The sequence below is a fragment of the Ursus maritimus genome, unplaced genomic scaffold, assembly GCF_017311325.1.
Source record: "Ursus maritimus isolate PB19 unplaced genomic scaffold, ASM1731132v1 scaffold_16, whole genome shotgun sequence".
Classification (NCBI taxonomy): Eukaryota; Metazoa; Chordata; class Mammalia; order Carnivora; family Ursidae; genus Ursus; species Ursus maritimus.
In genome coordinates, this window is record NW_024424008.1 from 12,444,815 (window position 1) to 12,457,802 (window position 12,988).

The 12,988-nt window shown below is 46.3% G+C and overlaps 2 protein-coding genes across 2 annotated transcripts; one reads left to right on the forward strand and one right to left on the reverse strand.

The window, feature by feature from the left end:
* Nucleotides 1-263: 263 nt before the first annotated feature.
* LOC103678077 (thyroid hormone responsive) lies at nt 264-2,905 on the forward strand. Its single transcript, XM_008707383.2, has 2 exons — nt 264-891; nt 2,237-2,905. The coding sequence occupies exon 1, from the start codon at nt 420-422 to the stop codon at nt 870-872; it is 453 nt and encodes a 150-aa protein (XP_008705605.2). The 5' UTR covers nt 264-419; the 3' UTR covers nt 873-891; nt 2,237-2,905.
* An 896-nt stretch (nt 2,906-3,801) lies between these two features.
* NDUFC2 (NADH:ubiquinone oxidoreductase subunit C2) lies at nt 3,802-12,730 on the reverse strand. The gene is made up of 3 exons (XM_008707447.2): nt 12,526-12,730; nt 6,506-6,649; nt 3,802-3,983 (listed from the first exon to the last, which is right to left on the reverse strand). The coding sequence occupies exons 1-3, from the start codon at nt 12,692-12,694 to the stop codon at nt 3,934-3,936; spliced, it is 363 nt and encodes a 120-aa protein (XP_008705669.2). The 5' UTR covers nt 12,695-12,730; the 3' UTR covers nt 3,802-3,933.
* Nucleotides 12,731-12,988: the final 258 nt, after the last annotated feature.

Consider the following 12,988-nt stretch of genomic DNA (forward strand, 5'->3'; position numbering starts at 1 on the left):
AGGGCACCTCAGGTTGAACGAGGGCACCGCGCATGAGGAGGCAGGCAGTGAAGAGGCAGCGTGGTCTCAGAGAACCTGGAAGAGTTCATGACCGCCCTGGGGTGAGAGCGCCGGTTGCCAAAGGGAAACGCTTCCCTCTCACTGGCCAGTCAGGCTGATGGGGGGGAGGGGCGGGCTCCTGTGGAGGCAGTCTCGGAGTGCTGAAATGACAGAGGGCTGGCAGGTCTGTCTTTGGGCAGATGGATCGCCTGATATAGACACTGGCACCCAAGGCCTGGGATTGGCCTAAAGAAGGGTCATGTTGCCCCATCGGCTGGGCTTTTGCATCCTGTCCAACTGCTGTCACACCCAGACATAAAAGTAGTCTCGAAGTAGTGCTGGGCCAGTGTGCTGGGCTTAGCGCGGAAGCAGCAGCCACCATGCAGGCGCAAACCAAGCACTACCCCAAGAACTGCCTGCTGACCGTCATGGAGCGCTACGCGGCCGTGGTGCGCAACATGGAGCAGGTGGTAATGATCCCCAGCCTCCTGCGGGACATGCAGCTGAACGGGCAGGGGCAGCAGGCTCAGGATGGGGCCCCCGACCTCTACAACTACTTCACCATGCTCAAGGCCATCCGCGTGGATGTGGACCACGGGCTGCTGCCCCGCGAGGAGTGGTGGTCCAAGGCGGCAGGTGGCAGAGCCCGCGAGGCTGAGCAGGAAGCTGCAGAGACAGAGGAGGGCGGGGACAAGAGGGTCTTGGGGCGGCCGGACCTGGAAGCTCAGTTCCACCTGCACTCTACCAGCCTCCATCACGTGCTCACCCACCTCACCCTGAAAGCTGAGCAGGTGACGAGGAGGTACCAGGAGATAATGGGACTGGCCATGTAGGCCTCGGACTCTGGGGAAGGTAATGGTGGCATTGGTGGGTGTCAGAGTCCACTGAGGGACATTCCAGGGGGAGATGTAACCCAGTGGGAGCGGGAGAGCCTGGGTCTCGGACAGGCACCCTCACTTCAGGGTATTAGGGCCAAGACCTGGGAGGGCTCAAGGCCAGGTCTGTCTTGCTCTCTTGACCCAGGCTTGGTGAGTAATGGCCATGAACTGCACGCTGATAGCGGGAAAGGTGGCCTGTGAATGCATAGCTACGTACACGTATGTGTGCTTGCACGTGTGTGCATTTACTAGTAAGTATGTGAATGCTTGGTCAGCTGGGGTTCGAGTTATGACTCCACCACTAAGGCCTGGCTTTCACCGGCTCACTTCTCTGGGTTTCCGTTTCTTCACTGAAGAGTAACAGTAGTGGTAAAAATAACTACTGGCACTTGAATGGTTTTGTAGTTTAAAATCACTTGCGTATCAATTTTCTAATGGAACCATCATTCCCTTTTCCAGATGAAAAACTGGGGGCCAGAGAAGTGAAAGGAGTCCAAGGTCACGCAGGGAACGGCAGAGCAGACATGGGAATGAGCGCGGGGCTAACTGCAGCCCAGTCCCTTCCTCTACGCTAGTGAGCTACCTTTGCTCCTTAGGATTCTGCAGCCTGGCTGCAGGTGGGGCTTGGGGATGACAGAGGAGGGAGAAACCCCCGCTCTTTGTGTGTCAATTATACTTCAGTTGAAAAACAAACAGGGGCGCCCGGGCAGCTCAGTCGTTTAAGTGTCTGCCTTCAGTTCAGGTCATGATCCTGGGGTCCTGGGATCCAGCCCCTCGTTGGGCTCCCTGCCCAGCGGAAAGCCTGCTTCTCCCTCTCCCTCTGCTCCTCCCCCCTGCTTGTGCTCTCTCTCTCTCAAATAAACAAATAAATCCTAAAAACAAACTAGAACAAAAATCCAACTTCTGTCAACCTTTGCAAAAAAAAACAAAAAACAAAAACAAAAAACCAAGCAAGCAAGCAAGCAAGCGCTGTCCTTGACCAGCCCAGCGCCTTGAGAGCCAAGAGCAGCAGTTCGGGGCGGTGTCTGCACGCCGGGACCTGGTTTTCGTGGAGGCGGTCTGGTACAGCAGAAGTTAAAAAATCTGGGCTCTTGTCCCGGTCCTACCACTGACCTCCGTGTGACCCCAGACAACGTATTTCAGCTTCCGCATTGCAGTTTCCGTCAGTAAAACGTGGAGGTGAACCAGCTGCCACCAAGTTTCTGGTAACTCTTCCTGCGGCCGCACTACCGTTGAGCTGCTGCGTGTTTTCCCTGCCTCGGTAGGCACGGGATAGGAATTCATACTGACCTGGTTTTGTAAATCTCTGCTCTCCACAGATCCCTTTCAGTGACAGAAGGCAGACTGCGTGGTGAGGACACAGAAGCTCTGAGGCCGACGGCCACGGCCTGGACCTGGAGCTGGAAGCAAACAGCGGCTTGGTTCTCTGGGATGCTTCCCTGCCTCCCTCGCAGCGCCAGTTTGTGGGCTTGGCACCGGGTCGCTTTAGGATGCTTGTCGCTATTCACAACTGCCCTCACTCCTCTCTCCAGCTGGGGGCTGGCCAGTGGTTCACGAGGAGCTAGATGGTACCCGCCACCGTGCTACGGTAGAACTATGGTAGAACGTGATCGTTTTCGTTCTGACCAAATGAAAGCCGCAGCCTTTCTCTGGGCAGTCACTCACCATGTGACCCTGGACGTTATTTAACCTATTGGAGCCTAAAATTCCTCATCTCTAAAATGTGGTATTACTGGCCTCACAAGACTGTTACGGAAATTAAACAAGATGATGAATCAAAAGCCCCTGGCATGTGAGTGCTATTATCACAGGTTGATTTTTTTCTCGCACCCTCACCTTGTATTTGCTCTAGCCCTTACTTTTTACCCTCCAGAACTAAGGGATGGCGAAGTCCCTTGGGATGAATGGTTCACACTCCTGTACCTGCCAAGCACGAATGAACAATACTTTGTATTTGTTGGAGTAGCAATAAAAAAAATAAAAACTTGTATATATCTTTATTAGCTCCTGAAGTAATTTCTCAGGCATGATTTCATTTTTAACAAGTGAGATCCAAGAGAACAGACATGGAACTCATCTGATTTTGCCCAGAAACCACGCGCTTATATTCATTCTAATTGGAAATCATGTAGAGAAATAACCTTACTGATCTCCCAAAACGAATCTGATTATAAATTTGAGCATGGAAACGTTTTGCACAAACATCTGGACTCAAAAAGTCATTAAGAGTAAATTTATTGCACGTAGGTGGGGTTTTTCCTTTTAATGCCACCGAGTGTAGCTGTCGACAGCGTTAGCTGCTGAGCCCATTTTCTCCAGGGTGATCCATCTACAGCAAAGGCCCCTCTGCTGCATCAGCCTTCTGTTCTCCTGGTCCTGAGTCTTCTCCTTCCAAAGCACCCTCTCTACTGATTGTTGCAGAGAGCTCAGAAACACAAACCCGACCATGTCATTCCACTAAAATCCTTTAGTGACTTCCCACCATCTACAGGATCAAGCCCAAATTATTCTGCATCATTCAGAAAACCCTCCATAATCTGGCTTACTTTGTTTCGCTTTCTACTAGAACCAGAACAGGCAAAACTTTCCTGTAATAGGCCATATATTAAATATTTTTGGCTTTGCAGGCCATAAGGTCTCTGTCACAACCACTCAACTCTACCCCTGCAGCATAGAAACAGCCACTGACATGTAAACAAATTAGCATGGCTGTGTTCCAATAAAACGTACTAGCAATAGACAAGATTTGGCTCACAGGCTATCGCCTGCCAACTCTGAGCTAAACTCCATTTAAATCTGTCAGATGTCTTCTTAAAATTGGGTGAATGGAAACTGACCATTCCCTGATGAATTATTTTTATTATGACAAAAAGGAGTCAGAGTGTTCATGATGACCATTTTAATCATAATGTGTTAACATACGCATTAACATAAACTTCAGATATCATGGAAACATGTTCCACAAAATTCAGACATAACTGGTATCAGTGAAACCAAAGTAGGCATTTTGGAGACTTCAACGCACTGGATGGAATTCTTCAAGAAATTCACCGTAAGTTTTCTTATCTATAAAGGGAAAGATCACAAAAAATTTATTTTTAAATTATGTTTTAAAAATCACATTTCCTAAAGAAAAATTAACACAGTATTTTTATAGACATAAACTCCTAAGAATTTCCTTATGTTCTTGCCCTCAACCATAGTTTGGCAACCACTGAGACATTCTGTTTCACCGGACGAAGGGTAACTTCGAAAGACTCTGTGGTGACATCCAGATGGCTGCCCAGAGGCGCCAAGTGCTGCCAGGGGGTCCTGGCTGAAGGGGTAAAGGAAGGCATGAACAGGGAGAGGCACAGGTCAGCTGGGAGGGCCAGGAGTTGAGGCAGTCAAGCTTCCGGGTCCCTGCTGTCCGTGCAGGAGGCTGCTGGCACACCTGCCACTAACGTGCTGCTCAGCCAGAATGAGTCTGTGAGGCTACACAAGCCCCTGCCCCCAGAGGGAGCTGGTACACAGAGGAGGCAAAAAGCCAGAGGCCTGGGGCTGCTCTGCCACGGGTCTCACTCTTGGGAATCAATATTCCCAAGATTCCAACTCTAACATCCAACAGTTTTGAGTATTCCCCGTCCCTGATACATCCAGTATTCATGGCTTTGTGCTCTAGCCTTTGAACTCTTCACTGGTTAAAAAAAAAAAGCTGTACCTTTCTGATCCCCCATTAACATCACATATGTGACTGAAGGCTACGGGAATATTAAATAGAATAATACAATTTCAGAGCTAAACAGGACCTTAGAGACCATCGTTCAGTATAATGAAATTTAAATGCTTAATATTTATATGAATAGGAAAATCTATTTAAAATCTATATATTTCCAAGTCCAAAAATTTTCTACATTCATTCATTCACTCACTCACATATAGGCACGTCTGTATTATGTAAATATGTTTGTAAAATACGAACAAGAAAACAGTTATATTACAATCAAATTCATAGCTGAAGAGCAATAAGTAGGGTGTGCTGAGGAAAAGCCTGTTTGTCACTGGGTCAGGGCTTCTTTAAGATGATGACTCTTGAGCGGAAATTTGCTTGGTGGACAGGTGAAGGTGGAGCAAGAGGAAGACCAAGAAGGTACCGGGTGTACAAAGTGAAACACGGCAGGCTCAGGACACAGCGTTTCACGAGGCAGGACACGAGTGACAGGAGATGAGGCAGGGTTCTGTGGTTTTTTTTTTTTTTTTAATCTTTTACTTTTTTTTTTTTTTTTTAAGATTTTATTTATTTGAGAGAGACAGATAGTGACAGAGAGAGCACGAATGGGGAGGAGAGGGAGAAGCAGGCCCCCCGCTCAGCAGGGAGCCCCATGAGCTGAAGGCAGACGCTTAACCGACCGAGTCACGCAGGCGCCACAGACGCAGGGTTCTGTGTAGATTAGGTCAGCTATTATGTATTGCTTACTAGCAGAGGCTCTGTACTGGAGGCTGCGGAAACAAAGATCAATCTACAGTCTAGTGAGGGACACAGACACGTGCATGTCACATTGTGGATAAAAGCCGTGGGCAAAGTCTCTCTAGCAGGCAATTAGCTCAGCCTGGGAAAAGAAGCCCTCCTCAGGAGTCTGGATTTTATCTTAAAGGCAATGGACAGGTACTGTAAGCAATCCCTTTTAGGCATATCTACATTTATCCAGAGACCTGATTTTCGGTAAGATTGAAGGCAGAGCTGAGCTGAAGGCAAGTGCGACAGTCCAAGCAAGAGATTATCAGGGTATGAACTGGGGGAGTGGTGGCGGAGTGGCAGTGGGAGAGAGACGGAAGTTTAGAATTGAAAAACACTTAGGAAGTAGAACAGCAAGACTTGAGGCTTAATGAGAATTCAAAGAAAGACTGGAAGATGCTTCCTAGGCTTCTGGCTGGAGTAGCGAGGTGGACAGTAGTGCCACTCACCAGTGCGGAGCACAGAACAGAAGTCCACACAGGCAGAGAGGACATAAATTCTGTTTGCTGCCTGATGGACACAGAGGTACTCGGCCAGATTCAAGACAATTCTAGTTGATAGGCAAAGATGTGGGAGTCACCAGAATACTGAAGGTACCCGAAGCCACAGGCATGTATAAGATTAACTAGGGGTACTTGGGTGGCTCGGTCAGTTAAGCCTCTGACTCTTGATTTCGGCTCAGGTCATGATCTCAGGGTCCTGGGACTGAGCCCCACACTGGGCTCTGTGCTTAGCAGGGAATCTGCTTTTCTCCTTTCCTCTCCCCCTCTCTCCTTCCCCATCCTAGTGCTCGCTCTCTCATTCTCTCTCAAATAAATAAATATATAAATCTTAAAAAAAAAAAAAGGGAGACGTCTGGGTGGCTCAGTTGGTTAGGCGTCTGCCTTCAGCTCAGGTCATGATCCCAGGGTCCTTGGATCGAGTCCCTCATTGGGCTCCTTGCTCAGCGGGGAGCCTGCTTCTCCCTCTGCCTGCTGCTCCCCCTGCTTGTGCTCTGACAAATAAATAAATAAAATCTTAAAGAAATAAGTAAAATAAATATTTTTTAAAATAAAAAAAAAGAAAGAGGTTCGTTACAGTTAACTTGAAATACCTTTTTCAGGAAAATCCTCTGGATGTGATTTTACATAAGCAAACATATCACGGTCCTTCACAGCATACATATAGTCTTGACGTTTTAAAAGATAATATCCAATAAAGACAAAGGAAGTAACATATAGGAGCTGGCGATGCAAACCTAAAATTCAAACGACAAACCCCAAAGAAAGCAAATATCAGTCAATGTATATTTATAATCAGTTTTGCAGTTCAGACATACAATCAATTCTCATTTCTTCTATCATTCTTAAAAAAAAAAAAGGCTCTTCTACATGGCTCTTTTGGAAAAACAGCCTTGACCTTGATATATCTTCCTAAAAAAATTTGGCAATTATGAAAAGCAACATTAAGTCTACAAACATAACTATTAATGGAACCCAAGATTTTTAAAATTCAGGTTTTATAAATTTCCTCAGGAGAAAAGGTGGATTACTACAAAATCCTGAAGACCTAAACTAACTTGTATACCAGGACCTGTTCAGGATGTGATGGGACAGAGATGAAGTCCTTTACAAATGCTCGAAAAGCAATTTGGTTTTTCTCCATATACCCATTTACATTTGCATATTTACTGGTTACCAAAGCAGCCAGCTACTCTACAAATATATATCAGTTCTCTTTTTACCTTTTAAATTTTGTACCATGTGTATGAATTACCTATTCAAAAACTATATTTAAAAAATCATCCTACAATGAGACTGGAGAGGATCAAGTCACGTGATCTAGGGAAAGCCAAAATTTAATTCTGAAGGGGAGATCCAAAGGTCTGAACTTTATACACAGAAGCATCTTTTTAAAAAGGCTAACTGCAGGTTTGGTTTTCTAGCTATGCCCCAGAATTTGTTCCCCAGCCCTCTTCTTATCCCACACGTATTCCTTTGAAGAACTCTGTTTATTCCTATAGTTTTATCTTCTGTCCACATACTGGTGACCTACAAGTGTGTTCAACTCAGACACCCATGCTGAATAACAGATATATCCAAATGTTTGACATGTATGTTCCCCTGAATACCCTCAAATGAACGTCCTTTCTTCCTAGTCATACCTCTTCCTCTTAAGACCATTCACCCAGGAAGTCAAGTCCTGAGTAATAAACACAGTAATCATCCCTTTTTCTTTTTTTACCCTCTTCGCTCCAGTCACTGAGTCCTGTCAAGTCCTTGTAAATATTTCGTTGCCTCACTTCAGGGAACTCATCTCTCACTCACACTAACTGCTCTCTCTTATCTCATCTTCCATTCCACACTTATTCCAGTCTTTACCCTGTCACTAGAGGAATTTTTACCAAAATACAAACCTAGCTTGTCAGCCCCTTATTCTTCACAATTATACCCAACAGGAGACCAAACTCCTAGATAATGGCCTCCCAGGCCCTACATGAGCTGACTCTTCCATCTTCATCTGACACTTCCTGATACGTACATTGTGCCCCAGCAACGCTCACTACTTGTAATTCCTCATGCAAATTAGACGCCTTCATGCTTCTTTATACCACCCACCGGTTACTTCTCTGCCCAGAGATCTCCTCATCCTTCAAGATTCAATTCAGACATCACTTCTGCTAAGAAGTCTTCCCAGAACTTTCCTTAATGACGTTAACAGGGTGAACTCCTCTCAATATGTAAACTGCTACAGAAGTTATTTCCATCTACTACCATGCAAAGCCAATGATTACTTCATCTTTGTGTACCAGCATATAGGCAGCACTTAATAACTTTTAATAAATGGATAAATGGCCTTGGGCAAGTCAATTTACTACCTGTAAACAAGGCTAATATCTATCGTATCACTCTTACAGTAGGATTATATATAAACCAAAAGAAAATGCATGTAAAAATATTTTGGAAAAATGTGTAAAACAATAAAAATGCAAAATATTACTAAGATCTGGGACTGGACAGGGCCGACTCTTGCATTCTCCCTTACCCCAAACTGCCATCGCTTCCCCTAATGGGCCACCTGCCATACAGCAAACCAAAGTGTGCTGGGTTCTACGGTGTGCCACTGGACTACACAAAGACCCAGACTCTCTATGCTAACCCATATTCTTCACAGAAGACGACTTCCTGAATGCTTCAGATGATGATGTCATTGTCCAGCCCTAAAGGCATGGCCTGGCCTCTTCCCATGTCCCCCTTTCCCTAACCTCTTTCCTGCCTTTCAGTGGTGGTCTCCCTCCCACTACATGCACAACCCCTCTACAATCATTTTCCCTTTCTTTATTAAGTGAATCTAAACTTGGAAGCCATGGTGCTCTTTGCAGAATACCATAAATTACTGATATATTACACTAGAAATCAACAAATATATTTAATTTTGTGGACTACACTCAGATACCAACTATATATTTAAGGCGGGTAAGTGTTAACTACCAACAGGGGTTTAGAACTCCAGACTGGAGAAAAACTTAAGAAAAAATTCTATTTAATATTTTCTGCTAACTTGAAAAAGATCTGCACAACCTGATTTCATTTATAGAATATTCCAATACTACCCACAGAATGCCAGGTACTCTCCATGGCTGTAGTTTTGAAAATCCATCATATTTTTGTCCTTTCCCATTCCTTTGTCACACCTGTTACCCTACATGCATAAACTTGTACCACAATTTGTCTTTTAAATGGATATGCTTATCTAATTGCAAATCTTTGGGGGACTGGGACCATGTTTTAGACTTCCTTGCCATCTGCCTATACTTATTTATTCAATAAATACTGAATACTGCTATATGATAGTCATTAAACTAGACAAACACAATATGCATCAATAAATGCTGCTGAGAACCATTTCAATGAAGTCCTCAAGACCCAAGTTTTCCAAAGCAACTTAGGGACACCCAGGAAACTCAGGAACTCTGACACCTAGCCCTGGATTAAGGGCTTTATACATCATCTCATCTAGTTCTCACAGCCACACAGAGGCGATATTATCCCTATTTTCATAGATAAGGAAACTAAAGTTCATGGAGGTAAGTAACTTCCCCGGAATCAAATGCCTAGTAGAATGGAGGTGGTGTCAAATCCAAAATCATGCGCTCTTGACTACTATGCTCTTCCTCTGGAACAGTCTCTATTCAATCCGTACCGCCTTTGTGCTCCCAAATTGCTCACTGCTCACCTACTTCTATGAAAACACACTCTCTGTCATGCCTAGATCCATAATGGACTGTTTACCTGACTCGACTAAGAGCTCTTCGAGGTCAGGGACAGTATTATTCACCCCATATACCCGGTATGTAATACTGCCTGGCACAGAGAAAGAGCTCAGTAAATGCCGAACAAATAAATGTATGGTAAACTGTTTGCATAACAACAGCTGAGGAATGGAAACTTTGTCCAGCACCTTCTGTGTGCCAGGCGTTTTATCTACAGCAGCTCACTTAATTCTCACAAATGCAAAGATTAATTATTCTCATTTTATTTTTTAAAAGATTTGGTTTTTTGAGAGAGCAAGAGAGAGCAAGCAAGTGAGCATGGGGGGATGGAGGGGAGAGGGAGAGACAGTCTTAAGCAGACTCCACCCCACACAGCACTCCATCTCACAACCCTGAGGTCACAGCCCTGAGATCACAGCCCTGAGATCATGACATGAGCCGAAACCGAGAGTCAGATGCTTAACCGTGTCCCCAAAGTGCCCCACTCATTCTCATTTTATAGATGAAGATACTTTTTTGCCTCTGAACGGCTTGACCAAGTAACTTGCCGAAGCTGACACAGATAGGAGACAGTGGAACAAGGTCATTTAGTTCCAAAGTGGAGTTCTTTCCATTACAACAAACGACAGGCTTGGGGAAATGTGGAGTGGTGATGAAAAGGGAGAAAACCTCATCTTCCTAGAGACAGAAATAGACAAAGATCACTCCTTTCTGTGGAGAGGGTCATATCTGAGGAAGATGGGATTTCAATACTATTTGAGCACTGGAAATGCTGAGATTTGGTGAGTTGGGAGCTGGCCTTCAGGCATGACATACAGCTGGAAGGTGCAGAAAGAGGCACAAGTGAGGTGATTCCTGGTTGCCTGAACTACTGTACTAGCTTTCTTCTTAACTGAGCACCTTGGCTCCAATCAGTGCTTTGCATTGACAAAGTTGACCTTCCTTTAAGGAAAAAAAAAAGATTTATTTATTTATTTAATTTATTTATTTGAGAGAGTGAGTGTGTGTAAGAGCGGGGTGGAGAGGACATGACAGAGGGAGAGGGAATCTCAAGCAGACTCCCCACTGGGCAGGGAGCCAGGTATGGGGCTCAATCTCACAACCTTGAGATAACAATCTGAGCAGAAATCAAGAGCTGCTGCTCAATTGACTAAGCCACCCAGATGCCCCAAGTTGACCTTCCTTTTAAAACACAAGGTCCAGGGGTGCCTGGGTGGCTCAGACAGTTAAGTGTCTGATACTTGATTTTGGCTCAGGTCATGATCTCGGGGGTCGCTCTCTTTCTCAAAATAAATAAATAATAGGGGCGCCTGGGTGGCACAGCGGTTAAGCGTCTGCCTTCGGCTCAGGGCGTGGTCCCGACGTTATGGGATCGAGCCCCACATCCAGCTCCTCCGCTAGGAGCCTGCTTCTTCCTCTCCCACTCCCCCTGCTTGTGTTCCCTCTCTCGCTGGCTGTCTCTCTCTGTCGAATAAATAAATAAAATCTTAAAAAAAAAATAAATAAATAAAATAAATAAATAATAAAACACAAGGCCTGGGGTCCCTATCTGGACCAGTCGGTAGAGCATCCGACTCTTGATCTCAGGGTGGTGAGTTCAAGCCCCACACTGGGTATGGAGCCTACCTGCAAAAACAAACAAAACACAAAGACTGATTACTCCATCTCTCCACTCTGCCCCCTCAACAGCTCTCAAAAGCTAAAAAGGTTCCTGTCTGCCTAGAGAATAAATTGCCATTATCTACCTAAATCTCCTTCTTAGCTTTATCACCCTACCCTGCACACTCAATCATCAAACTCTCCCCGGCTCAGAGCCTCCATTTACTTCCACTAGCCTCCCATGGGCCTGGACGGCTCTCTCCTAGTATTTGCCTGATAAATCAAAGCTAAGTTCAAAGACACCTCTTCCAAAGCTTCCCTCTTCTTTTCCCTTTGGAAATTCATTGCCCTTAGCACAGCCACCATGTCAACTATTAGCTGACAGGAGGCCACTGGCATTACTACAGAATACAGCCCAGGGGCACCCAGGTAGCTCAGTTAGTTAAGCCTCTGCCTTGGGCTCAGGTCATGATCTTGGGGTTGTGGGGTTGAGTCTCGAGACAGGCTCCCGGCTCAGCGGAGAGCCTGCTTCTCCCTCTCCTCCTCGCTTGTGTTCTTTCTCGCTATCCCTGTCTCTCTTAAATAATAACAAATGAATGGATAGATGGATAGATAGAATGAATACAGCCCAGAGGTTCAGCCTCTCCTACTCAAAGTGGGTCCCCAGACCAGCAGTATCTGGGAGCTTGTTAACAGCAGACTTCTTCCCAGACCTTTTGAATCAGAATCCACATTTTAACAAGATCCCCAGGTTATTAGAATGCACAGTAATTTTGAGAAGCACTGCCTTTGAATATAGACGTGAGGTCTAAAAACAGGCTTGCTACTTAATAGCCATATGACCTTGGGGAAGATGCGTTAACCCCTCTAAAGCTCTCTTTCTTCACTGTGGGTAGGACTTCCCCAAACAGCATTTTGAAGATAAAGACACAAGACACACGTCAGTAGGGCATGACACAAAGTATACGCTGATTTTTGCACACACCGAACCGAGAGAGGAGTTGGCAGTCCCGGGCCCTTCACAGACTCACTTGTGGGTTCGTAGGTTTCAATGACCTCAGTTTCCTTAAGTGCAAAACGACAGTTTGGCCCTACCGGGTTCTGAAGAGCTCGCGGGACGCAGATGCCCCAGGGAGGCGAAGCGGGGCCTGCCAGGTGAAAAGACTAGGAAAAGCGAAAGCACCTCGGCAGTCCATGGGGGAACCGGCCCTCAGCCCCGCGAACCCTCTCCTCCCAGCCGATCCAGCCCGCGCAGCCCTCACCCGCAGACACCACCGGCCTCCGCCGGATCGCGTTATCAAGCAGGCCGGAACAGTAGCCCAAGAAGCCTATGTAGGCGAGCCGCGGGTCGGTCAGCTTGGGCGGGGGAAGGCTCCGGGCCTCATCCGGCAGGAACTGTAAGGGCACTCGGCCCGGCCGTCCGCTCATCATGGTGACGCCGTTCCCACTTGAGGCCCGACCTCGCCCCCCGCCCCCTCCTGCCCCTGCGCGCGCTAATTCTGGCTGGTGGGATTTCAGACGCCTGGTGGGATTTCAGACGCCTGGTACCTTGGGGTCGGGTGTACACGAAACGACCAAAACTGGAAGAAGACTAGTAGATACTGCTTTTTTTTTTTTCGCTCAACCTCCCCCACCAGGAATTGCCTCTCCCTCCCCTGACCCTGAACGCAACCTTCTTGCAGAATTTGTCTTTGTATCCAACACCCACAGGTAGTCTTGATAAGT

Excerpts from the sequence above, each read along its gene's own strand:
- LOC103678077 (XM_008707383.2), top strand. The coding sequence starts at position 420 with ATGCAGGCGCAAACCAAGCACTACCCCAAGAACTGCCTGCTGACCGTC.
- NDUFC2 (XM_008707447.2), bottom strand. The coding sequence starts at position 12,694 with ATGATGAGCGGACGGCCGGGCCGAGTGCCCTTACAGTTCCTGCCGGAT. Across the intron at positions 6,650-12,525 it reads GAGGCCGGTGGTGTCTGCGG|GTTTGCATCGCCAGCTCCTA; the intron begins GTGAGGGCTGCG and ends TTTGAATTTTAG. Across the intron at positions 3,984-6,505 it reads AGAGGATTTTCCTGAAAAAG|ATAAGAAAACTTACGGTGAA; the intron begins GTATTTCAAGTT and ends TTCCCTTTATAG.